A 24779-nucleotide genomic window follows, 5' to 3' on the forward strand; every position below is an offset into this window, starting at 1 on the left:
GCAACCGTAACTGATGTGTACTGTGTCCCCTGTTATTATGACATGATTATGGCAGGGCAGTAAATTCCGTATAATGTGTTCATTATCTTTTAGTTACATAACTGTGAAATGGTTCCAGTGTGATGATAAAAAAAAAAGAACCTCCTAATTTTCATGTCATGTAATATCATGGACAGCCACCCAACCAGGTGAAGTCCCGCCCACGCACGCACGCAGAGGAGTATCATAAACACTGTCGTAATTTTAGGACTTTCATCTATTGTCAGAAACAAAAATCTATGCTTCCTGCTTGCCATTCAAAAGCACCATCAACAGAGCATTGGCCGAAAGACAGTTACAGGACGTTAAAAACCTCCCATTTATCAGTGACCTTGACGGTGTCAGTGTGCCGATTGCGCAATTAACCTTCATGTGTCTGGGTTCCCACAGTCAGTCCTTTGTTTTCCCCCTTGCTGAACATCCCTGCCTCTGCAACAACCACAGTGCTCTACATATCATTTGACATAGTGGGCTAGGTGAAGTAGATATGATGTCACTGTGTAGCGCTCCCCAGGTGGGGAAAAGGCCAAAGATACCAATGCTTTCAAAGGGAAGTGAAATCCTTTCAGAAGCATTAATAGGCATGCCTAGACACGTGAAGTATATGAAGTAGTATGTGAACATTATGTGAATGCCCACATAATTTCTATGAAACTTCATGTCTGTAAATTTCTTATGTTAATGTTTCTTGTGTCAGAGAGAAATAGAATTGTAGAATATGGGCTTGTTTTACTGAGGTACTGGTTTGATCTATGAGGAAGCAATGCAAAAAACATCCGCCAGGGAAATATTAACAGTGAGAGGAAATATACTGTCGGTAAAGACAGGTATGGAATGTGCTTCTTTTTATCAGAATGTGTGTGGGTCGTGTTTCATCCGTCCTGAGAGGTGTGGCTCATGCACAGACAGGTTTCTGTCATCTGGGGAACTCGCCCTCATACGTCAAATTATATAATACAGACTGTGATCTATAATGCGCGAGGACAAGGTTTCAGTGAATGTAATCTCCTACAGTGCATACTGTGGGACACACCGGACAAGCAGATTCAGGAAGAGCCCTGTTCAGGCCAACATCCTTCCTAATCGCAAACATCCTTCACCAGCCACAAACATCAGCTTGTTTGTTCCAATAGGAATTTGCGAATAAACGGCCACGAATCATGATCAATTTTATCTGACACACGGACTGTCTTTTCAAGCTCACATGATTCTGCTGCTTGCGTTTCACATTGTAGGTATTTTATCTTATCCAGAGAGACTCTGCGGAGACAGCAAACAGCAGACTAATCTCTAATAATCCTGTGCAGATCACCAAAATCACAAGCAGCCAATAGTACAGAGTGCAAGGATCAGGTCAATAGTCACCTGACAATGTTATTTTGACTACAAAATGAGAATGTTGGCGTAAAATGAGACCAAAGTAGAAGGATTTGATGCCACAATATGGCTTACACTGGAGCTTTCCTACTTTCTGTCCTTTTTACAGCGATTATAAGGATTAATGTGCTTAATTCAGCGTGCTCTCAGGGCGGGTTTTGACCAGTATTTAAACAGATGTAACCCTGATGGATCAAAATGTGGGGCAGCCTGTCGTGTAGGGAAACGAGCACTTATCCCATGGCACCAGGCGCTGACAACACGGTGCATCACTGTGCAACCTTGTATGTGGCGTGCCGAACGCGAGCTATGTTTGATAAGCCAAATCATGACACCCTTTCTTGCCAGCGGCTCCTACTTGCGCGCTGATGTTTGAGGTTTTGATGTCCTAATAGACAGAATGTCCCACGGGAGGGAGCGGGAGCTCCAAACTCTTTGATAAGTGTGAGAAAAAAAAAGCTCCTGTCTTCCTGTCAGGTCTTATATTATCTGGAAGTACAGATGCCTCGGCCTGTCTCGCTCACCCTCACATGGCCCTCGCTCTCTTTCACTGCGGGGGGACATTCCTCAAACCTCGGCCTCCGGCATGCAGTAAATTTGCCTGAGAGAGACGCGGACTCTCTGGTCCGCCACGGACTCTCTGCCAGGCAAGACGTGCAGTCAAACACTGTGGCCATTTGTCAAGTTCCCGACGTCACACGGCCCTGCTGTTCTCCTGAAGCCGTCCGAACACCTACATGTCAGTAAAATATCTTGCCGGGTTCTTTCCAACGGCAAAAGTGCCACGCATCAAGATCAGGTGAAGGAGCAGCCGCGGAAAAGGTGTTAATGGGACAAGAAAAGGTCTACGCAGGCAGCTCCCTCCCTTCCTGCCTCCCTGAGGAATGCATGACTGTGACTTCTATGGCTCTTCCAAGGCAATAGCTAGCTCTCCCATAAAATTAAAAAAAAAAAAAAGCTGTTGAGTCCTGGCAGCCTTCCCTCTCTGTGTCTCTACACACCTGGACTAAAAGTACAACCACTCCTTGACAGGAGAGATTCCTTGGACTGCCCTGTGCAGCGGTGTTGAACACCGGGGATGACCTGCATGGATCTCCATATTTTTATGTACATTTAGAGGCGGGGGCTAGATGCAAGTGCAAAGCCTGTGGAACAATTTGTGAAGCCTATTTCGGGACAGCTATGACTGCATGGCCGATCTATACTTGAACCCAACAGTTATTTCACGTTACGCTATAAAACACTGCCTGCCGGGTTTGGTTTAACTCCGAAAAAAAGTCAGTTCAATAGACTTCAAGTGGCCGTGATTAATATTTTTTAGAATGAGTTCATTGTTAAGCTGTCTGGACCACCAAATCTTCTTTTTGGGTTCGCTTTCAGCTCTCAAGAATATTTCTCTTGGCTACTGCGGGCAGCTGTTATCCGCGAAGAAAAGCTGAATGCAAATAGACAACTTTTTGGCTTAAGCTGGACATTATGTTGTAAAGCTGAGTGCACCGGGTAATGGTGATAGAAAAAAGACACCACCCACACTTATATTGGCCCCCTATCTATCCCCACTGATGGAAACGGCCGACGGTGGAACAGCTAAATTGACAAAAGAACTCATCGTCACGAGAGAAAAAGCAATCCTGTTTAACAAAGCGCCGGCGAAGAAGGATGAGCTCAGCAGTCATTCTGTGGAGGGAGCCCCTGGAATTGACAGGCCTCAAAAAACAACATGCAGTTTGCCTTCTTTCTACCAGATGAGTACAGAACACAACCAGCCTTCTTATTAAGAATAACAGATGTTTAACTCAAGTGTAGTTTTTTTTTCCTGCTTTGGACAGTAGCCGGGCTGCTGACATTGAGTTAGCCACGATGGTAACGCTGCTCCTAGTTAACCCCAGGAGCCACAAAGACCAAGTAGGAGCTCCAGTGTCCGTGCTTCTTTCTGCTCCTGTGGGAGTGTTGACAACTTCCTCCTCACCGGCGTCTTGCCACTGCAGCGTCTTTTTACGGCCGCGACAAAGGCGAGCGGCGCGGAAAACCACTGGGGGCCGCGACAGTCGCCCGTCGCCTCTTTAGATCGAACCCACGCGCAAACATCAGCGGTTCACCGATCTGCTGTCTCAGGTGAGTTGCCGCGCGATGTCCCACGGCGTGCAGCGTACAATATGCTCACAGAACACTTACAAATATCGAAAAAACCATACTTTGGACCGCACCGCATCCCACATAAGCTGCTCTCCATTTCCTGACCGAAACAAATCTCAGCGACTTGCTGTGGAATCCGTTGAATCCACACCCAAACCACGAGCAACGAGATGTATGTGAAAAGAAGAAAAAAAGCTTCTTTTTTTTTTTTTCCTCTTTCTTTTTTTAAAGTGTAAGCCTGTAGACCAAGCGGTGGCGCAGCATGTCTGGCAGTCATGCAGGGCACAACCAGCAAAAAATAAATAAATAAATAAAAATGCTCTGCTGTCTTGTTCCACTGCCAAGCCATAATAACAGCAATAAGGTCGGGGAGGCTCGTTAACCTTAATCTAGGAATTACACTGTGGCACCGGCGAGAGGGGGACGCGTTGCGTTGTGTGCTTCCACATCAGAGCTGCAATCAAACTTTGTAGGTTCCAGTGGGGGAGGGGGCTGTTGGAGCTCCACACTCAGATGAGAGGTTTGTGCAGTTCACACTGTGCCGAGTGGAACTTTACCTGCACTGAAATCCTCCCACCACTGTGCACTGTTTAAATAAGGCGGTTGTTTCCCCCACCCTGTTTATTAGCCTCTTCCTCCCCCGTGTGGTTGAAAGGCATCAGTACACATTTTGCCTCAACTGCCGACGAGCCGGAACGTGAGGCAGGTTGACCTCTTGTCACTTTTACATGCACTAAGTATTTATCTGGATAATGTTGATGAAAACTGGGTTTTTGTTGCACACTGGCAAATGGCCCCGCACAAGAGATCTCTGGTAGATCATTAATTAATCCTTTTGCACACAGGAATATGTGTATGAGTGTGTTTTGCTGTGTGATTTTATATGCCAACATAAGGTGGAGGCATGGGGACATTAGTAATATAATGCCTCGAATTGCATATCTGCGATGGGCTTTACAGCGTTAAAGACCGGAGAAGCCACAAAAATGACATCAAATTAAATATCAGTCAAATCTGTATGTATACCAGGTGATTTCTTGTCATCATACCAGTCAAGGGTCACAACCCTTTGTAAATCAGATTACTGACAGCCTGTGAATTCATGACATATCTTGAGGAAAATACCTAATGGAGGAGATAAAAGTGCTCAGAAAGTTTGACAGATTTTTGAATTGAAGGAACAAAGTGTTCTTTTAATTCTCAGAGGGGAATTTAATGCACTCATGCAGCAACCTCTGTTTTGGAGATATAACTTAGGCTATTACAGATTTATAATCACTAATAGTTGCTGTGGTAATTAAACCAAATTATTTTACTACCTTGCTTTTCTTTCACATATACATTAACCTATTATATAACTGGTTTCTTCGAAATAAGCCCTGGCTGTTTGTGTCCACAAAGAAGTCCTGATTGAATCAACTAAACTCGCGCAGAACAAAATGAAAAGAGAAATAGACATCAAATGCAAAACCCCAAGATTGCTCCAAATAGGGCATTGGCTCTGCAGGATTACACCACGCTGGGTTTCCCCCAATGGTTAACACCACTGACGTCTTGAGATAAAGTGCTCACACTCCCACTGCTTGTGACACTCACCCACACACTCACACACACCCGGTTACTCACACTAACTGCACTTTTTCAATGTTCTTTAGAGCTCCGGAAGAATTCATAGTGTTCACAGCCTGAGAGAGTCTTGGTAAGTCGACCGCTGATCTTTCTCTTGCTGTTTAAAAAAGTATGATAGTGAATAAAGAAGAAGCAGGCTGGAATGTCTTAAGATTTAGCATTTAATGCAATTTTATTCTTTTTCTTCGATGTCACTGCAAAAATGATTTTATTTGATCCGTTTTAAAAATGTAAATATGTTTGAATATGATGACGAAGATCTGATATCAATTTCCTCCTCGAAAATTATTCTTTTAAAAATCTAGGTTCAAGGTATGGTATGACTGGTAAGGCTTAACACAGGAAAGGGTTAGTTACAATATGTACAGGAGTCTGTGTCGAAGTTCATACATTTATATTTCAATCCGTGATTTTTGCCACAAAAAAGGAGGGAAAAATAACTCTTACTTTTAAGTAAACCCAACTGTATCAATTTATTCAACAGTTTACTACCTGGTTTTGCTTCTTATTCTTCATTGTCAGTTCAAGTGTCAACACTCTTTCTCTGGAATATTTGGTAGGTTCGCAGCGAATGTACACAGAGAGAGTTCTGTAGAAAGGCAGATGCTAGATATAAAAAGTGCTTCTGTTTTTTTGGTCACTTCCTCCTCTCATGCAGTGGTGTCTACTTATGTGGCCAGTAAACAGGAAAGCATGGATTTTTTATTTGATTAAATGATAACACATTCACAGAGAACATACATTTACATTTTCACATGTACACAGTTGAAAAACATTCAAAGAATTCAAATAGATCACTTTTAAGACAAACCAACTAGGTTGTTTTCAATTATGTAAAATTAGTGCAACGTCTCTGACTGTGTTACTAGGAAACCAGTGTACTTTGCATGCAACAGATTTTGAAACACATCCTGATTGCATGATTTTTTTTGTGCATTGTTCCTCTCATTTTGATGAGTATCTTCTCATGTGGTTTTCGACACATTTATCGAATGACAATTGTCAAGCACTGTATGCAAATCTCAAATCTCACTACAATATATTCATTTCTCTTTGCTTGAAGTCAAGCATTCTCCTCCTAACCATAACAGAACTTACAACTGACATGTACAGTACAAACGTACCATCCTATTCTAAACTTCAAAGCAACTATCTGGCTAACAACTGCTCCAGAATGCTTCATGGTATGTTTCACTAAAGTCAAAATGTGTTGTCTCTCTCAGACAGAAATGTTGGCATCAACCACAGAGCGAGCTGGCGTGACAGGAACCTCTGGTCTGGGCTCTGCAGCCAGTAATGTCTCAACCTTCCTGGACTCTGAGTTTCGTTACCTCCTCTTCCCAGTTTTCTATGGCATCATCTTCATCCTGGGTGTCTGTGCTAACCTCTACGTGCTGTTTGTCCTGCGCTGCCTCCGCGAAGTTAGGGCCATTGGTGAAATCCGCATCTACATGACCAACTTGACCATTGCCGATCTCCTTTTCGTGTTGGCCCTTCCCTTCTGGATTGGCTACTATAGTCGTCACGGTAACTGGGTCTACACAGACTTCATGTGCCGGCTGACGGGGTCGTTATTCTTCATCAACACCTACTGTTCCATCTTCTTCCTCGGAGCCATCAGTGTCAACAGGTACTGGGCGATCACCCGACCTCTGGAAGCGGCCTCTTCTGACCACAAGCGTCGTGGGATCATTGTGTGCGTCGTCATCTGGGTGTTGACCATACTGATGGCTATTCCTTCTCTGGCATCTCCAGGGACCAACACTGACGAGAACAACGTCACTCGCTGCTTCGAGGGCTACCAGAATAATACTGATATCCATAAGAGAATAGTGGCTGCCACACATTTCACAATAATTGGAATGTTTTTTGTTGTCTTTTTTCTTGTGGTGGTGTGCAATTTCCTTATTGCTCATGCGTTGCTTTCTCAAAATCCTCCCCGGTCAGAAATCAGATCTGCCACAATCACGTCCAGAAAGTCAAAAAGGCCCAAAGGGGTCAAACGCAGGGCTCTCCAGATGCTGCTGGCAGTGGTTGGGGTGTTCGCTCTGTGCTTCCTGCCCCACCATGTCATCCAAGGCCCATGGGTACTGGCAGTGCTGCAGATCAAACAGGGCTGGGGCCACGTGGCCTGGGACCTGAACACTGTTCAGGCGCTCAACGACGCTCATCAGATCACCTTGCTCCTCATGGGCCTCAACTGCATTTTGGATCCCGTAGTTTACTTTTTCGCCACAAGGAAGTTTAGAAGGCTCATTGTGGCCCAAATTAAAAGAATCGGAAAGGGAGAAGGATGTTCACAAACGCCCACGTCTCAGATCTCTATGGACAGCAGGAATCCAAGCCAGAGACCTCAGAGTGAGCACAGACAACCCGGGATGGACTGATTCAAACATTTATAATATTTGTGTAGAAATGTATATATTAATTACTTGGTGTGACTGTGGCTCAGAGCAGGACCCCTGGTCGCAGGTGGTGTGAACCCTGGCTCGTCTAGTCAGCATGTTAAAGTGTCTTTTGTATCCTCGGACACAACACTTCAAAGATGCAGTGAGTGCAGAGACACACACCCGCACCGACACACACACACAAATTCACCGCACTCTTAGAATGTGGTTTAGTCTAAAACAGGGATGGGCAACTTTGATGATAGAGAGGGCCACAAAAATGTTATCTTCACTACCAGAGGGCCAGATTGTGACCATGCATATCCACCAGCAGGATACTGTAACCCCATCATTCTATCAGCCAATTACAGCTACTAAATGAATGAAAACAACAAAATATATATTGGTTATCAAAGTTTATTTCACTAACATCTCTATTTTTCATAGTCAAACGCATTTAGTAATGTTTCTATTTAGGATCGGATTCGTGTATAGGGAGCAGAGGGGGATTGACTCGATCATGTGTCACAGGGTGGCCCCAAAACTCACGAGTGGGGTTTACACACTGCACAGCACTCGACTGGCAGACTCTCTTGGTCCAATTTCCAGTTTTTGGTCGCCTCTTCGGCGTGTGTTGCTGGCATGGCTGGCAAGACCAGACAAGACCGAAGTTGTTAGGTAACAAGCCTAACTGAATTTCGAGGGAGCGCCTTATTTTGAAAATGAACTCCTGGCGCCGCCCCTTAGAGCTTCGGAAGAATTCATAGTGTTCACAGTCTGAGAGATATCAGAGGAGAAGAAGGAGTCCTGGTAAGCTGACAGTCAGTTATTTGCTCTATTGATCTCTTTCTATTTAAAAAGAGAAAAAAAGGCTGATATAGTGAATAAACCACGTTTAAATAGAAGAAGAAGCAGGCTGGAAATGTCTGAAGATTTGCCACAGAGTTAAAACATTATGCATTCTATGTTTTTTCTTCAATATCACTGCAAAACAGATTTTATTTGACTTGTTTGACAAATGTAAATATTTTGGAATATGATGTCGAAGTTCTTCTTTGACCAAAACCACTATCTTTTCCTGCCTTAAACTGACCACAGAGAAAAACTCGGGTGAGTTACAATATGTAGGGGAGTCTTTGTTAAAATGAAGACATTTATATTTGAATATTTGATTTGTGCCACAAAAACGAAAGTCAAAATAATTCCTCCTTTTCAGTAAACCTAACTGCGTGAATACTACCTGGTTTCGCTTTGTTGTTCTTCATCGTGAGTTCAAGTGTCAACATGCCTATTTTGAATGATTTCTTTCTCTTGAATATTGGGATAGGGTTTGGCAATAGTGAATGTGTACACTGACTAATGCAGAAAGGATAAGGAAAGTGCTTCCATCTTTGAGGCTGCCTCCCTTCTTGAATTTCCTCATCACATGCAGTGGTGTCTACTAATGTTGCCAGTAAACGGGAAAGCCTATTTAGAGACAGACTTTTTGTTTGATTGCATAATAACACATTCACAGAGAAAATACATTTACATTTTCATAACTGTTGAAAAACATTCAAAATACTGTAAAGTTGGACTGTGTTTTGAAACTCAGATGTAATAAAAATTGGGCAACTTTTTAGATTGTAGCCCGCAATGGTTATGCTTTTTAAATTGCTCACATGAGTCCCATGAAAGCTGTATCTACAGTACCTCTTTCAGTATCAACCTCCGGACTGAGATGAATCACCTAAGCTCTATATCTTTATGATGTTGACCTTGACGGTGAATCTTAATGTTCACAGGTTCCTCTCAGTAATTGGATTTCTCAAATGCTTTGTGTTGCATTCTCTTCCCAGAAGAAATAATGTGGATCGAATTGAGAAGAAATCTGCATCAGTGAATAAAAGCTGCCATTCTTAATAAACATTTCAAAGATCCACACTTAAGAGTGGTTGCAGGATTTTTGTGCAAGAGTCCCTTTGACGAGTTTCTTCTCATATGCTTTTACACATTTGTCCAATAATGACTGTCAAGCACCGTATGCAAATTTAAAATCTCACAAACATATTCATTTCTTGTACTTCAAGTCAAATGTATGAGTATATGAACAAGTACGCATAGTGTAAGTATGTTTCAAGTGAATGATGAATGATGATAAGTGTTTCAGTAAATGTGCTTAAACAACAGCAATAAGAAAATGAATAGAGCAACTCCGCTAACATTTATCTTTCTAACCATGACACTTTCAGACAGAACTTACAACTGACATGTAACAAACATACATATAGGCCTTTCACAATAATATATGTTCTCGGCTTATCGTATGATACATGAATGTGAACTCAGTCATTTGAATTGACCTCAATAACAGCCATTTTGTCTACGTGCTTGTTTGTTGACATAAGAATGAATGTCAACAACAGTTCAGCAAGTCTAGCTGCTTCTATCCTCACATCTGTTCTCGTCGTATGATTAATCAATTACTGGTTTGATCTATAAAATGTCAGAAAATAGGCCTCATAACATTTTTTCAGTTCATTCCAGCAACTTACCGTTTGTTTCGACGGGAATCGAACACTTGCGCCGTTCCAGACAGGGCTTCCGTGCGATTGTGGCCCTTTCAGAAGATTTGTAGTGCGGCCTGGAACTTCCGGTGTCTTTTTGGAGACTTTGTACAACACGTCCATGATGATAAATCCAACATTGAATGACTTCGATGATCATTTTTATCCAGTTTTTCAAGACGTAAAAGGCTGCTGTTGTTGTTAGAGGACTTCTAACCGTCCATCTTGGATGCATTTGACCAATCAGATGCTTTGTTACAGACTTGTACCAATCAGAGGCTTTGTCACAGATTTGTACCAATCAGACGCTGTGTTTTCACTGGTCAAAAAACCAGAAAGATTTTACACTGAAACAGGACCTCTCACTCCTCTTGTTTACTCTTACCACTACCACTGACACTCTTCTGTGTCATTGCAGACAGGAACTGCTTTGCAGAATGGCACAAGTGACTTTTTGGGTTGAAAAATCGGAGGACTTATATATAAAAAAAAGTACATAATTTTTGATTTGCATTAGTTAGAATGTTTTGGATTGTTTTCCCTTATAACCAAGGCTTACGAGAACAGCTTTCAAGAGGGAAAAATCATTGTTGTTTGGTGTGTCATTATAATGAATGTCTGTGAGTTTAAATTTCCGTTTAGTTTTTTCTTTTGTCTTTATGGTCATATAACTATGTATACATGCATGTGATATCACTGAAGCAGGTGGATATAACTTGACTGTACATTAACACAGGGTTGAGGTTTGACAATCCTTATTACATGAGGTGACGCGGCAGACCCAAAAACAGGAAAAAAATGGCTTAGAGTTCAGAGGGTTAAAATGACGATAATATTGTTTATCGTAATCATTTCTGTGACAATATATTGTGTGACAAAAAGTAGTTATTGTGACAGGCCTAAACATCCTTTTCTAAACTTCAAAGCAACTATCTGGCTAACAACTGCACCAGAATGCTTCATGGTATGTTTCACTAAAGTCAAAATGTGTTGTCTCTCTCAGACAGAAATGTTGGCATCAACCACAGAGCGAGCTGGCGTGACAGGAACCTCTGGTCTGGGCTCTGCAGCCAGTAATGTCTCAACCTTCCTGGACTCTGAGTTTCGTTACCTCCTCTTCCCAGTTTTCTATGGCATCATCTCCATCCTGGGTGTCTGTGCTAACCTCTACGTGCTGTTTGTCCTGCGCTGCCTCCGCGAAGCGAAGGCCATGGGAGAAATCCGCATCTACATGACCAACTTGACCATTGCCGATCTCCTTTTCGTGTCGGCCCTTCCCTTCTGGATTGGCTACTATAATCATCACGGTAACTGGGTCTACACAGACTTCATGTGCCGGCTGACGGGGTCGTTATTCTTCATCAACACCTACTGTTCCATCTTCTTCCTCGGAGCCATCAGTGTCAACAGGTACTGGGCGATCACCCGACCTCTGGAAGCGGCCTCTTCTGACCACAAGCGTCGTGGGATCATTGTGTGCGTCGTCATCTGGGTGTTGACCATACTGATGGCTATTCCTTCTCTGGCATCTCCAGGGACCAACACTGACGAGAACAACGTCACTCGCTGCTTCGAGGGCTACCAGAATAATACTGATATCCATAAGAGAATAGTGGCTGCCACAGATTTCACAATAATTGCAATGTTTTTTGTTGTCTTTTTTCTTGTGGTGGTGTGCAATTTCCTTATTGCTAATGCGTTGCTTTCTCAAAATCCTCACGAGTCAGAAAATGGTTCTGCCACAATCACGTCCAGAAAGTCAAAAAGGCCCAAAGGGGTCAAACGCAGGGCTCTCCAGATGCTGCTGGCAGTGGTTGGGGTGTTCGCTCTGTGCTTCCTGCCCCACCATGTCATCCAAGGCCCCTGGACACTGGCAGTGCTGCAGATCAAACAGGGCTGGGGCCACGTGGCCTGGGACCTGAACACTGTTCAGGCGCTCAACGACGCTCATCAGATCACCTTGCTCCTTATGGGCCTCAACTGCATTTTGGATCCTGTGGTTTATTTCTTTGCCACAAGGAAGTTTAGAAGGGTCATTGTGGCCCAAATCGAAAGAATATTTGAGCACTGAAAACAATAGAGAAGTCAACAGTAATAAATATACAGTATAATAAGAGCCTAACAGACTCTTCTGGGCTGTTTCGGATGAAGCTTCTCACTAGATTACACTCACACACATCAGTTTATTTGACTTCGTGATGATGTGATAATGAGATACTTCTCTCCCATCAAAGAAATTCATGTGATTTTTGGCTATTATATCTGGTATTGTGAAACCAGGGAGGGGAATAATACTTGAGCTATATTTCTCCTCTGGCATCTAATACTGTGACATATGACCATGACTCACTATGAAAAAGAAAAGCTGCATGTATCTGCTGTATTTTCAATTTACACTGGACTTGCCTGTTATTACAAAATAGATTTATGTTTAGTGGAGCAGCTCAGGTTATCTTGTATCTAATACTTAATTTGCTGTATGGTGATGATTAAATCAAATGAAAAAAAATCACTTTCATACAGGACACATGTATTCATCTGTGTGCACAAAAACAAACAAACCGTGAGTTCAGTCAGAAAACTTGAACAATTTACAGGTTTTAATAGCAGATGGCAAATGAAGGGTTTCTTATCGATTGGTGGGAACCACACCCAGATCGTGTTCACCAACTGAATTATTATTTATTTTAACATCAAACAAAGTACACACTGTGAGATAAAGCACAGTGACAATCTCCACATCATATGGTAAACTCTGCCTTCTTCCTCTTTGTAATGCACGTCTCCTCCTTCCCATGTGTGTTCATGACAGACTTGAGTACACACTATCCTCTGTTCTGTTGGTGGGGTCCAGATCACTGTAGGCTTGGTTGGTGCTGGTGTAATTCATGTACACATCTCCGTGGCATTGAGTCTGTGGTAAACATCCCCTGATTTGTGAAAAATAAAAATAAATTCAATCAGTCTGTTAATACATTCAGTACAGCCTTCTGTCTCAGCTGGGCAAGTACAAGCAATAACATTAATGTGAGTGTGTGTGACTGTCCTGTCTTACTTTGGTGCCTTTCCAGGTCCAGGAGAAGCTTTAAGAAAACCAAGAAATGGAAATGAGTCACAGAAGATTTGCGCAAAAAAATTAAAAAATGTTGTTCTTTACCTTTAGCTGCAGTGTTACAGGTGGCCCGAGTGTCACCAAATCTTTGCCAGACCAGCAAACACAGAATGGTGAGGGCGACGATCAAGGCCAGGAGAGACAGAACGAGGGCCGCTATTCCTATCTTCTCACCCACTATTGTTAGTTGGGGAAACAGCACAGAATCGCCGGTGAAAGGATTTAGATGTGTGTCACAGAAGATGGATAAACATGTAGGAAAGAATGTGTTCCGTCTTTGTGCATGACAAAAACTGTCAAAAATAAAATTGGTTTGATACACATATTTGTATCCTATCATTTGTATTATATCTGTTCATTAGTTGATAAGAATTACAAATTTCAATACTTTATATGCAGAAGGTATGCTTCAGGTCATTCAGAATAACATGGTTTGTCCTCCTGAGGGCTGTAAAGTTTCCCCTCTGTCAAAACGAGACTATTTACCAACCGAACCAGAGTAACTGATTGCCGAGCCGCTAAAGAGCATGTAGAAACATGCTGGTATCCCAACGTTGACATTTGACCACCTATAAAAAGTGGGGAAAACGTTTTGATTAGTGTTTATGTGTGTCTAGAATGTCTAGTTTCAAGTCTTCTTCAATACAGCATGATGTTAGTTTTTTTGAATCCTGGTCCCATTAAGAGTAGGATGCACCATATGCAGTGGGGCATGGGTACCGTGTGATTGACAGCTAGTACCATCCAATGGGTGCAGGTAGCAGGTGTAATTGGAACGTGCAGTGGACGAGCTCCTCCAAATGTGGTCACCTCTGGTTTCAAAGAACCAATATGGCGCTGGCCAAAACACTCAACTCGAGGATCAAAACTGGCCATCTCACAGACCAGTGGGTGACATCATGGTGGGTTGCCACTTGGTGGCGACGCAGACACAATAAAGCTCTGTGGACACTGGGGAACCGCAGAGTTGGTTGGTAACTTTCTGCAATTTGGTCACTAGCAACTATCTCTTCCACATACATACACAGTAGTCATGCAAATTCATCGTTAATATGAAAATACGTATTTTAGTGAAGGGATCTTTTTTGTGAATATTGATGTCAGAAATAATAAAACCCATGACGAACTCAACATCCTCTGTCACTATAGGTTTTTTTTCCATTTCTCTCCTTAATGGTTTATGTAATATAAGTTTATGAACTAATTCATATAATTCAGAATTCCCTGTATGAATTCTGCACATTCCACATTCAAACTGGAATTCCTTCCTCTGCCGATGGTTTCTTCTTATCTTCAGGGGAATCTCACTCTTTGTCGTTGATGTCCTGACTAATGAGGAACCAGCTACTAGCTTTAAACATAAATATTAGGCAGAAGTGTTATACAGACCAATAGCAATTTTTCATTGTTTCCATTCAGATATGCAGCGCATCGAAACCAACCTGTTGGCTGCGTGGCGATGATTAAGACTGTGATGGTATAGCTCACACTCTGAGAAAACCTGGTCTCAGCGCTGCAGCGGTACGGCCCGCTTTGCCATGGCTCGGTGAGGGTCAGGTTATTAACGCGGCCCACCTCTCGCCAGGCCAGATTTTCTAGGCGTTGCCAGGACCAAATGACGGAGGCCGGCGTGGTGAGAGCACTGCAGTGCAGGTTGACTGTTTGACCTGCCACAACTGGGTAGAAAGGCGTGGCCACCAATTGCAGAGGAGATAATTTTTCTGCGAACGAGGAGGGAGCAGATGGATGGTGCAGTGAAAGATGTAGAATAGAAGATGAGGGATGGAGGAAGAAATGAGTAGAGAAACAACAGTTACAGACAGAAGACTTTGGGATGGCACAGATTTTCTGGCCACACTAGCAGTATGGTTCGAGGGAATGTCCGTTGGTTGGTCCATCCACCACCGTCCAAACTGACACATCTCAACACAACATTAAATGTATGATGGATTAAATGTGGTACAGATTTTCATTGTGGCCAGAGGAAGAATCATAATCACTTGATGACTTTTCTTACGGTGCCACTGCTGGTCAAAGTTTTCACATACCCAATGGTATATTTCAACGTCCTCTGAATGGATTGGCTTGGACGGCTTTACTGACATTCATGTTCCCAGGAGCATGAAAGGGCTTTGGTGTCCCCCGCTCTTTAACACGGGCTTCTGGTATTCATGTCCTCCACAAAATGATCTTTCATGCAGCACTATCAACCATAAAATACTTTGTTTTAAGACTAAATACCTGTAAAACCAGCCACATTTGTCACCGTAGTCCAGGTAGTACTGTGTGAAGGCTGGGGTGTAGTCTGACATTTCACTGCAAAGACAACAAGATGCAATCAATACATAGAAACTGTGAATTTGAAACCAATATTCTGAATTCTTTTCGCATCACATACATACAACACACATCTCCTCACCTGTGCTCTCAGAGGACAAGAACAGCAGAAAGATGGCAAGCAGCATGTTGCGTTGAGAAGACTGTATTGGCACGGTCACTTCAGGCTAACAAGAACAGAAGCAAATTTAGAAGTTACAACCAAAGCACAGGTGAGAATGAAGGAAGTATGAGACAGGGAAGTTTCAAGTTCCCTTTTCCAATACGAAACAAAACTGCTGTATACTGCGTCCACGGTATTAAAACAACAGGCTAGGTGCACAGGAGGCAGAAAAAATGAGTCGAGAAAGGAAAAACTATCTTTAAAAAAACATGGATGATGAACGCAACATGAATACAAATGCACACACTTGCATAAAGGCAACCATAATTGAACCTAATCTCACCCAGGAGAGTCTTCAAGTTGTACAATTCAAAATCCGTCAATCAATTCATGACCTGCAGGAACAACAGTTAACCAGACTCCACGTAGCTTTTAATGGTTTTTTTTCATTTTCAGAGCTGGCGGGCAAGTCTATCAGACGCTCAACACATTTGGTTTCAAACATTTCATATCTTCGACAGTGGTCACCTTCGGGCTCAGGCTGTGATGACAGCCAAGATTGTTGCTTTTGGACAGTTTGACACCAGACCTCTTGCCTGAGGCAAACGCTCGCTGGCTGCCAGAGCAGGTCAGGAGAAGCAAGTGAATTTCATATGGTTCTGCTAAAAAAAAAAAAAGGGAAGTGAAACGCTGATGTGCTGGACTTTAAGTGCAAATAAAACCAGCACCCAGGATGGACCAAATGAGGAAAATGTCTGTAAGCTCATAATATAATACAGTATCTGCATTCAAATATCTTTTTGTTGAGACCGTGTCAGAGAAGTGGAGTAAATAAATGTACGTCTAAATGTAGAATGACCCCAGAACTGTGGCAGCAGTATAAAGTATGAAATGGAACTACTACAATAAAGTTCCTCTTAAAGTAACTTGAATCCTGCGGACATTCCTCCGTTGACTAGAGGTCCCAGCTGTGTGTCGGCAGCAGCCCTACAGCCTTCTGATGGTTCATCAGTAATACTCTGTGATTCATCGAAGGTATTATATTTTTTTACCTCCAGCATGAACCCGATAGAATCCACTAATAGCAGGTATAATCCATTCCCTGGTTCTCGCCATAGACACCACTGTGGCCCTCCCGCCAGGAGACAAGACAGCTAAATAAAGGGATGAAGTTTGTGAGGTGTGTGTGCGTAATATCAAACCAGAAGTTATTATTTGCCTCTGCGTTGTTGGATAACGCTGAATTACACATTTCATGTTATCTGAATTGAACCCCTCCTTCCCTGTGAATATTGACAGGGCAGCACCCACCCAGTGGTTGAGGAAGAAGGTTTGTGACCTGATGAACAGCGACGGAGAAATGAATTCCTAAAAATGATGATTGGCCAGTTTTCTTTTGATTGATAATGTCTAATGTCTGTTCTGGGCTACAGTAGAGACACGTAAGGTCCAACACGGCGGACTCCTGAAGAGGACCCTCTCTCTGACATACATACAAAGGGGTCATGTTAAAGGTGATGCAAACCCAATGATTCTTAATTTCAGGTTATTACACACTAATGAAAACATGACCATGAATATTATATTTCCTATTTGCCAAGAGATCCCCAAATCATCCACCACTGGGTGGCGCTCAGTACCCATATTTTCCAGCTCATGCTATTTGTTCACATGAAAGCCTCAGAAGCCTTTGTAGGCTTTTCTCTGCCCCCCTCTGATCCCCAACCATCAGTCTGCAATTGTAGCTCCTTGATATGGGCAGCTATAGGTCATGTTCCTTATAACGACACAGTTAATGAGAAATCCATCAGACAGGTTTTGCGGTACGACAGTGAAAGGTGAGATATTGTTGGGTTTGTAGCAGAGATTTGTGTATTTAGATATGTACATAACACAACAAGCATTTGGATTTAGACAGTGTGATGTTAATCCAGTTTTGATCTCTGCCAGCTTCATTTGGTTTCAGACCATTAGTAAAAGTAACTTCATTGTTGAGGAATATTTTCTGACACATAGGTTAATATCCTTCAGATGAATTCATGATTTTGTCGACAGCAAAACCAGACACTTGCCTTCGGAGTCAGTGTGTCAGTCCCTGGCTCTGGGGTGTTTTTTATTTTATTTCTTTTTTAGTTCACACTTGAATTGCTGTTCCCCGTCCTCTTGTGCTTTCAGTTTGTTTGTGTGCTTTGAACATTAGCCCTATGGTGGTTACACTCACTTCATTATGAGGAAAATACATTATCATGTCGCTGAATGGAGAAGGCATCAGATTCTGTGTGTGTGTATGTGCGTGCGTGTGTGTGAGTGCGTGTGCATGTGTGTGTGTGTGTGTGTGAGTGTGTGTGTGTGTGTGTGTGTGTGTGAGTGCATGTGTGTGTGTGTGTGTGTGTGTGTGTGTGTGTGTGTGTGTGTGTGTGTGTGCGTGCGTGTGTGTGAGTGCGTGTGCATGTGTGTGTGTGTGTGTGTGGGCAGAAAGTCGAAGAGGTGCACTCATCCCTGCATCATTTTTTGATGGATACGTTTCCTTCCTCTACTTGTCACGCGTTGGTTGTCACAGTGATGACGAGTGGTTTCCTTCTACTTTTCTGGCGGCCAGGATGTGATGGTTGTACGGGCAGCTGCCAGCATGCATCTCGCCACTCTTCACTCCTCTACTCCCCCCCCGCCCCCCCCATCCCAGTTTGAATGAGAATCACCTCTACTTTCCGTTTTTACCAGTTCTCCGCTCAACGATCCGCGGCATCTTAAACTATGAATATTATTTCCTCCTCCACTCAACTGACCTGTTGGCGCCTCCTGGTGCTTCAGAAATGATAACAGCACTGAGAACAGCAACAGCAGCGACACCACGACAGAGGACAGACAGCACTCAACTCCAGATGGGCGCTTCCAGTGCCAGGCAGGAAATGGCACTGAGCTCCCTCGCCATCATATTTCATTTCAGCACGGAGGAGAGATGATCATCACTTCATCGTCGGCACATCCATCCCCCAACGGATGAGCTGCAAATTCGATTCGGTCTTTTTGTTCTCTTTGTCTGCGTGGATCCCACTTGGGTTGTTGTCATCATTGGTGAGAAATACTGGGCTTTTAAACTCCAATATTTAGCCTCTGCGCCTTTCCTCTCCCCGCGGAGACGCTTCGCCTGTGGGTGACCACGCACACGTGTGAGCACAACTCAATGGCATATGTGCAGACAAAATGAACTGCATATGAGCTCATGCTTGTTAAAGTCCCTCCGATCGAACACATGGAGGTGTACTGTGTTCAGCAGCTGCTGAGAGGTGTTTTCTTCTCTTAACCAAAAAAGGATTTTCCCCCCACAACTTTACCAATGAAGGTCAGTGTACTTACCATGCTGAGTACCGCTCAGCCTGCGGAGACGGTTGTATAATTTCTTCTGGCTCTGGAGGAGCTTTCCAAAGTCATGGAAAATAACAAATTATTATCCCGAGTAATGCTTTCAAAAGTTTTTGCCTGAAGTTATAACCTGGGGGCTTGGAGTTCGAAAGGCTGCACTCAACAGTCTTGGAGAGTCTGAGGAAAATTGTCGATAAGTTGCATTATGGGAAGTGTAGGATTCAGCCGCTTTGAATCTTGACACACACCAGGGAGTGCTGGAATTTAATTATACATTTTTCTTTCTTTAAATCATCAAAACCCTCAAATGAGCAGTTCAAAGTGGAGAGGCAGACAACAAATGGCTCGGGGCAACACAGACAGAGACAAGGATCATGGTGTGTTTCAAAAGAAAACTGGCAATGGAACATTTGGTTCTATTCACCAAAAAAAGGGACAAATCTGTCTCAAAGGGGGTTTGCAGTCTGCACAATCTGTTTTTACAGATCCTTGGTTGCATACGGAAAACCTCCAAAAAAGGAGCAAACAGAGGCGAGATCCCTCCTTCATGACGAACAGACCTGCAGCAGATACCGTGGTATGAGCAGCGCAGGCAGACATAACCGGATATGAAAAAAAAGAAGGAAAGACATGAAAAAATGAAGAAATTTGCTGCTTTGTACAGCATGCAATAAATACAAACATGTGCATGTGTGTGTATGTGTGTGTGTGTGCGTGTGAGTGACTGCATCATCCCTGTGCTGTGCTCTGCTGTGCAGAGGATGTGCTCAGTTCTGCTGTATGGGCCCTCTGTTGAACAGATGTCGCAGACACTGATACCGTCCCTGCGTTGAGCAGGAACAAATTACAGGCCGATATACACACACACACACACACACACACACACACAGACATGCTGCAAATATAACCTTCAGATTACAGATGGCCCCTATCAGAGACTGCCGGCTGGATTTGCAAGATGTAAATACTGAAAGGGTAATCCAGCACGGGGCCGAAGGGGGGGGGGGGGTGGGGTGGGGGGGGTATAACATGGGGCAGGACGGGCACCAGATGGCAGATGTGTGTGTGAGCGTGTGTGGGTGCGTGTGTGCACGTCGGAGGGAGCGATAAGCGTGCCGAGGCATTGACATCGGGGCTACTTTTTGCCTGTTTTTTGAAGTGCCACTGGTGTTTTGTTCTCAACACAACATGCAGGTGGATAACAGCCCTCAAGAAACACCCCTGCTCCATTTCCCCCCTCTCTTGGTCCACATTGCACCCCAGCAAATGGCTGTGAACTTCCATTTGTGGTAAGGGGAGGCCCACTCTTTGAGCGACCTTGAGTGACACGTGAGCGGTAAGAGAATGTGAGCAACTTGGATGGTCCCGTGGTTGTGTTTGGTGAGTAATATCCGACACTCGGTGAGGAGGAGGAACAGAAACAACTGGGAGAGACACAATGAGAGACGTGTTGTCATGCGACTGAGGCCTCGTTTAATTCCTTGACCCACAGGAGTCACAGGCCAATCGAGCTGCCGTCTTTTGATACGGTGTACCGTGGCAAACATTTTGGCCCCACATCCTTTTTTTTATTTTGCCCCCCTCTCCTCCTTCCTCCCCTACCACCGTCTCTTTCACACTTTTTGTCCTTGCAAATTCATCTCTTTGCACGTCATTAGCAAGCTGGCGCCTAATGAATTTCTTATCTCTCCGAATTCAGTGGCTGTGGCGATAACATTTATTGTTTTCAGTTTTACTATTCCCCACACTGGAGGCAGGGAGGGAGTTAGTGCGTGTGCGAAAGAGAAGGAGAGAGGGAAAGAAACCGAAAGTTAGTTGGGCAAATATTTTGACGGACAGACAGAGGTCTCACCAGTGGTGTCATTTTGGCTGTGTATCACCTCAGCATTTATTTCATAAGTTTTAAAAATGTGAACATAAATGAAGGCATTCGATTGTGAGTGCTGTAGAGGCGGATTGCAGCACACTGGGAGGGAAACAGTACATGGAGAGGTGTCAAAAAGAACAGGTGGTGGGAAATGACGGCGGGAGGAGACGAGAAGACGAGTAAAAAGAGAAAAGGGAGAAGAGACAAACGAGTGGCTCAACCTTTATTGGAAAGAAGGAGGAAAGCAAATAATAAATGAATAATTACATGAATAAAAATGGCTGCCACTGATTTGGAAGCCGATACGGCGAGGGGACGGGAAGGAAGAAGCTCCGAGATGATTAAACAAGGGGAGAGAAAAGGATCGGAGTCGAAGGACAGAGCAGTGGCAGATGGGAGTGTTCTGGTCTGTTACCAATGTTCCTCCGAAGAATTAGAGTCCAGGAAGAGGTGGGTACACACGCACATGCACTCACGCACGCGCACACACACACACACACGCACGCGCACACACACACACACACGCACGCACATGCACTCACGCACGCACGCACACACACACAAAGGCACACACACACACACACGCACGCGCACACACACACACACACGCACGCGCGCACACACACACACACACACACACACACGCACGCGCACACACACACACACACACACACACACACACACACACACTGTCAGTGTAGGTGTTAGTGAGGACCCCTGTAAACATAAGCAACCCCCTACTGGCTTTCCCTCAGCAGTAGTTAGTGATTTAGTGACCCATGCAACCCCTCACACACCGGCACCCGCCCCTGTAGTAGCGCATGGTTGATCCAAAGTGTCACCTCGCTAAATACTTGGACACACACACACACACACACACACACACACACTGCTTGCTGTATGTGTTAGGCAGACCCTCTTCTGACACCTCTCCGGACAGAGTGCGTGTGGCGTGTGATGTGAGGAGCTGAGGGAGGGATCGAGTCAGGAAATGAGAGGGATAGAGAGCTGAGCTGTGTCAAAACAAAGGAATCACTTGAGACGTATTTTGATGTACAAAGAGCACAGTGCTATTGTGGTTTGGGAACAAATATTAACCGCTTGGATAAAATGTGAAATTGCAATTTGCAAGAATTATAGTAGTAGCCTTGTTAGGCCCATTTCTTATGGGCTTATGCAGTAACCTGCCACCATGACAGACTAGCCGCCAAAATACCGGGACACTAATGTAATGTTACACTCCGTCTTGTTCTCAAATAGATTATAAGATAAAATAAGATTAGATATTCCTATATTCATCCCACAACAGGGAAATTCTGCAAGGGTCAAAGGTGGAGGACAACTGTCAGTGAGTGTGAAGCGATGTGGCAGAGACACACACATTTAAATCAATTATCGGTGCAGCCCCAGTAATTCTGCGCACAGTTACGGAGGTTCAAGAGTGGCTCGGTAAACCCCTCACGCTACAAGATAATCCGGGCCGAACATCGGTGCCCACCAAGGTTCCAGACAGGATTTCCTTAGTTTCTCGGGGGCGGGTCGAATCGGGGTTAAATCGGCCCGAAATCCCGGCGGCCTGAGCCCAGCTCTAGTCGAGCTTTATGAAAACCTTTATGAATTATTGCCATTGTCTTACACACCTCTCTTCCCGTTCTGCACCAGCAACTCAGACAGCCGTTGTACACGCAGTGGCGAGTCTACACGAGGACCCGGAGGCTTCATCACACTCCCAGTCTCAGTTACACCCAGCCAGAAAAGCTGCCACCATGTTGCTGGGCACTGCAGCGCTCGGCAACCGTCCACATGTCCTGGGCATGGCTGAAGTGGGCGCGGCCGGCAGGGAGACGCTCAACTGCCTCAGCAGGAACATCAGGAGCACAATTCTGCTCGCTGTCCCCGCGCATATGGCCCTGTTTTTCATCTTTAGGTGTGCACAGTGCAAATGAGAAGAGAGAGAGAACGAGGTCGGGCCCGAGGAATGGATGGGGAGACAGCGGGAGGAAGACAGGAGCAAGATAGAAGGTTTGGCAGAGAGAGGGAGGATGGACAAACTGAGAAAGACGGAAAGGCACGGTCGCAAGAAATGAGTGATTTAGGGAGACAGAGAGAAAAGGGTTGAGAGGGTGTGAAATGCGAGAAGAGAGTTTAATTTGTTTTCTGGCAGTGTCGTGCCGTCACAGAAATGTGTTTACCAGCCCCTACTTTGCCATTAGTGACACTCGGGCGCTCCTGTGGAAGAAACCAAATAGGTTCATAACTGCCTCATGTATCCTCCAAATGTCCCCATAGCTCTCCGTCTGTTGGACTGTGTCCGTCCGTATGTCTCCCCTCCTCTCATCATCCATCGCCCGCTCCCTCTCCCTCTGTCTTCTGTCTCTCTCCTTTGTTTTTTTGTTTTGTTTCTCTCCTCCTCCTCCTCCTGTCTGCTCCCTCCTTGTGTGTTCGGTCTTTCTCCGGGTTTCGAACCGCTGCCGGTTGTAGTGATCGGACGCTGACCCAGAAGTGCCACGGATGCAACGAGGGGGCGCAGGAGTGGAGAGCATGCAAATGAGAGAGAGAGAGCGAGAGAGAGAGAGAGAGAGAGAGAGAGAGAGAGAGAGAGAGAGAGAGAGAAGGACACACACGCAGATGCTGCGTCCCGTTTTAGGGACTGCTTCCGTAGACAGATGTTGCCCACCAGGGTGTAGCCTCCCAAAAAATGAGACGGCGTGCAGAAGATTCGTCATTGCGTCGTGACTTTTTCTGCTCCTTTCCCCTCACAAGCCAAAAACTAGATCATGCCAGCTTGTGAAATTAAAATGTTGTTACTCACAAGAGAAAAGAGTCTATGCTTGTAGTGTTGTGTGGCTGTATACTTTGAGCAAAATGCCAATGAGTGTGAGTGTGACATCCCTGTATGCTGCAGGAATATAAACTCAAAGGTCCCATGTGTCACAGTTTTCACTGTGTTTGATTTTAAGTTTCTTTAAAGAAAGGTATATTTTGTAGGTTTTTTTTTGTTGACTTAAACCATCTCAGTGTAGTTTTACATCCTCCCTCGTGCTCCCTGGAGCTCGACGTGGTGTTTTGTGTCGGTCAGCCAATCAGAAGAGAGGCTCAGACAAAGCCGTGTAGCAGCTTATCCTTTCTTCAGAGCTCGGACTCCAGGCAGTGGATATCATCCCTTAACTGTGAGTAAGCAAGTTTCCAGTGCACACACACACACACACACACACACACACACACACACACACACACACAGCTGTTATTTCTTTTTCAATCCAAGTGCAACTCATACAACAACATGGATGATGAAATGGGGAATAGAAACCAAAGAAAAAAAAGTAACAGTCTGTGGAAGAATTGCATTAAGAAGCTGAAAAGATTGTTGGAAGGGGCTTATTGTGTCTTTTAGATCTAATGGAAAAAAATATATAGCAGATTTCAGGTAAAGACACCAAATCCTGCAAGGTCGGATAGTGGGTCCGGATGGGTTGTGCTCGGGGCATGGCTGTGGGGGCGGTGATGGATTCTTTGTGACACCACAAGTTCTGATGGCTTGTTTTAAGGCACTATTCAGACATTGCAGTTGCCCTCTCAGTGGAGGAGATCATGCAAAACATTTAATGGGGACAGATTAATCGTCTGACCTTAACGAGTGGTCTTGGGACAACATCAGTTGTGTCCTTTTTGGAGATTTGGGCAATGGTGGTTCAACTATTTTTTAGCAAAAAGAAACCCTTCCATCTTCACTTCTTCAAAATGACTGACACAAATCTGCACGAGAAAGTGCCTGCAAAATGAGCACATCGCAGAACCGGGCGGTGGTTAAATACATGACCTATTCGTCCTTTTGCATTCATCACCGCAGTAAACTGTCCTGTCGATGGCAGCCTGGGGATGA

General features: G+C 44.3%; 3 protein-coding genes and 1 long non-coding RNA gene across 8 annotated transcripts; 3 read left to right on the plus strand and 1 right to left on the minus strand.

Moving 5' to 3' along the window:
- The first annotated feature begins 5116 nt into the window (after window positions 1–5116).
- On the plus strand, window positions 5117–9496 carry LOC118286193 (platelet-activating factor receptor). Its single transcript, XM_035610437.2, has 2 exons — window positions 5117–5251; window positions 6405–9496. Exon 2 carries the CDS (start codon window positions 6411–6413, stop codon window positions 7566–7568), a length of 1158 nt encoding a protein of 385 aa, XP_035466330.1. The 5' UTR covers window positions 5117–5251; window positions 6405–6410; the 3' UTR covers window positions 7569–9496.
- LOC118286195 (platelet-activating factor receptor-like) lies at window positions 8268–13090 on the plus strand. Its single transcript, XM_035610446.2, has 2 exons — window positions 8268–8378; window positions 11118–13090. The coding sequence occupies exon 2, from the start codon at window positions 11124–11126 to the stop codon at window positions 12183–12185; it is 1062 nt and encodes a 353-aa protein (XP_035466339.2). The 5' UTR covers window positions 8268–8378; window positions 11118–11123; the 3' UTR covers window positions 12186–13090.
- LOC118286194 lies at window positions 12683–17272 on the minus strand. 5 transcript variants are annotated; one of them, XM_035610444.2, is made up of 9 exons: window positions 16978–17269; window positions 16195–16328; window positions 16010–16061; window positions 15646–15730; window positions 15468–15542; window positions 14669–14947; window positions 13272–13403; window positions 13170–13197; window positions 12683–13044 (listed from the first exon to the last, which is right to left on the minus strand). In XM_035610444.2, the coding sequence occupies exons 4-9, from the start codon at window positions 15689–15691 to the stop codon at window positions 12918–12920; spliced, it is 687 nt and encodes a 228-aa protein (XP_035466337.1). In that variant the 5' UTR covers window positions 15692–15730; window positions 16010–16061; window positions 16195–16328; window positions 16978–17269; the 3' UTR covers window positions 12683–12917. The 5 variants fall into 5 exon arrangements, 4 of the variants coding, with proteins under 4 accessions (XP_035466337.1, XP_035466335.1, XP_035466336.1 ...); XM_035610442.2 differs by lacking the exons at window positions 16010–16061; window positions 16195–16328 and adding an exon at window positions 16719–16820 and having other exon boundaries at window positions 16978–17270; XR_007032214.1 differs by lacking the exons at window positions 16010–16061; window positions 16195–16328 and having other exon boundaries at window positions 13272–14177; window positions 16978–17272.
- Window positions 17273–17415: 143 nt separating this feature from the next.
- On the plus strand, window positions 17416–23717 carry LOC118286145. The gene is made up of 3 exons (XR_004785321.2): window positions 17416–17504; window positions 20224–21346; window positions 22559–23717. It is a non-coding gene; the product is annotated as an uncharacterized LOC118286145 (long non-coding RNA).
- Window positions 23718–24779: the final 1062 nt, after the last annotated feature.

The sequence above is a fragment of the Scophthalmus maximus genome, chromosome 15, assembly GCF_022379125.1.
Source record: "Scophthalmus maximus strain ysfricsl-2021 chromosome 15, ASM2237912v1, whole genome shotgun sequence".
Lineage (NCBI taxonomy): Eukaryota > Metazoa > Chordata > Actinopteri > Pleuronectiformes > Scophthalmidae > Scophthalmus > Scophthalmus maximus.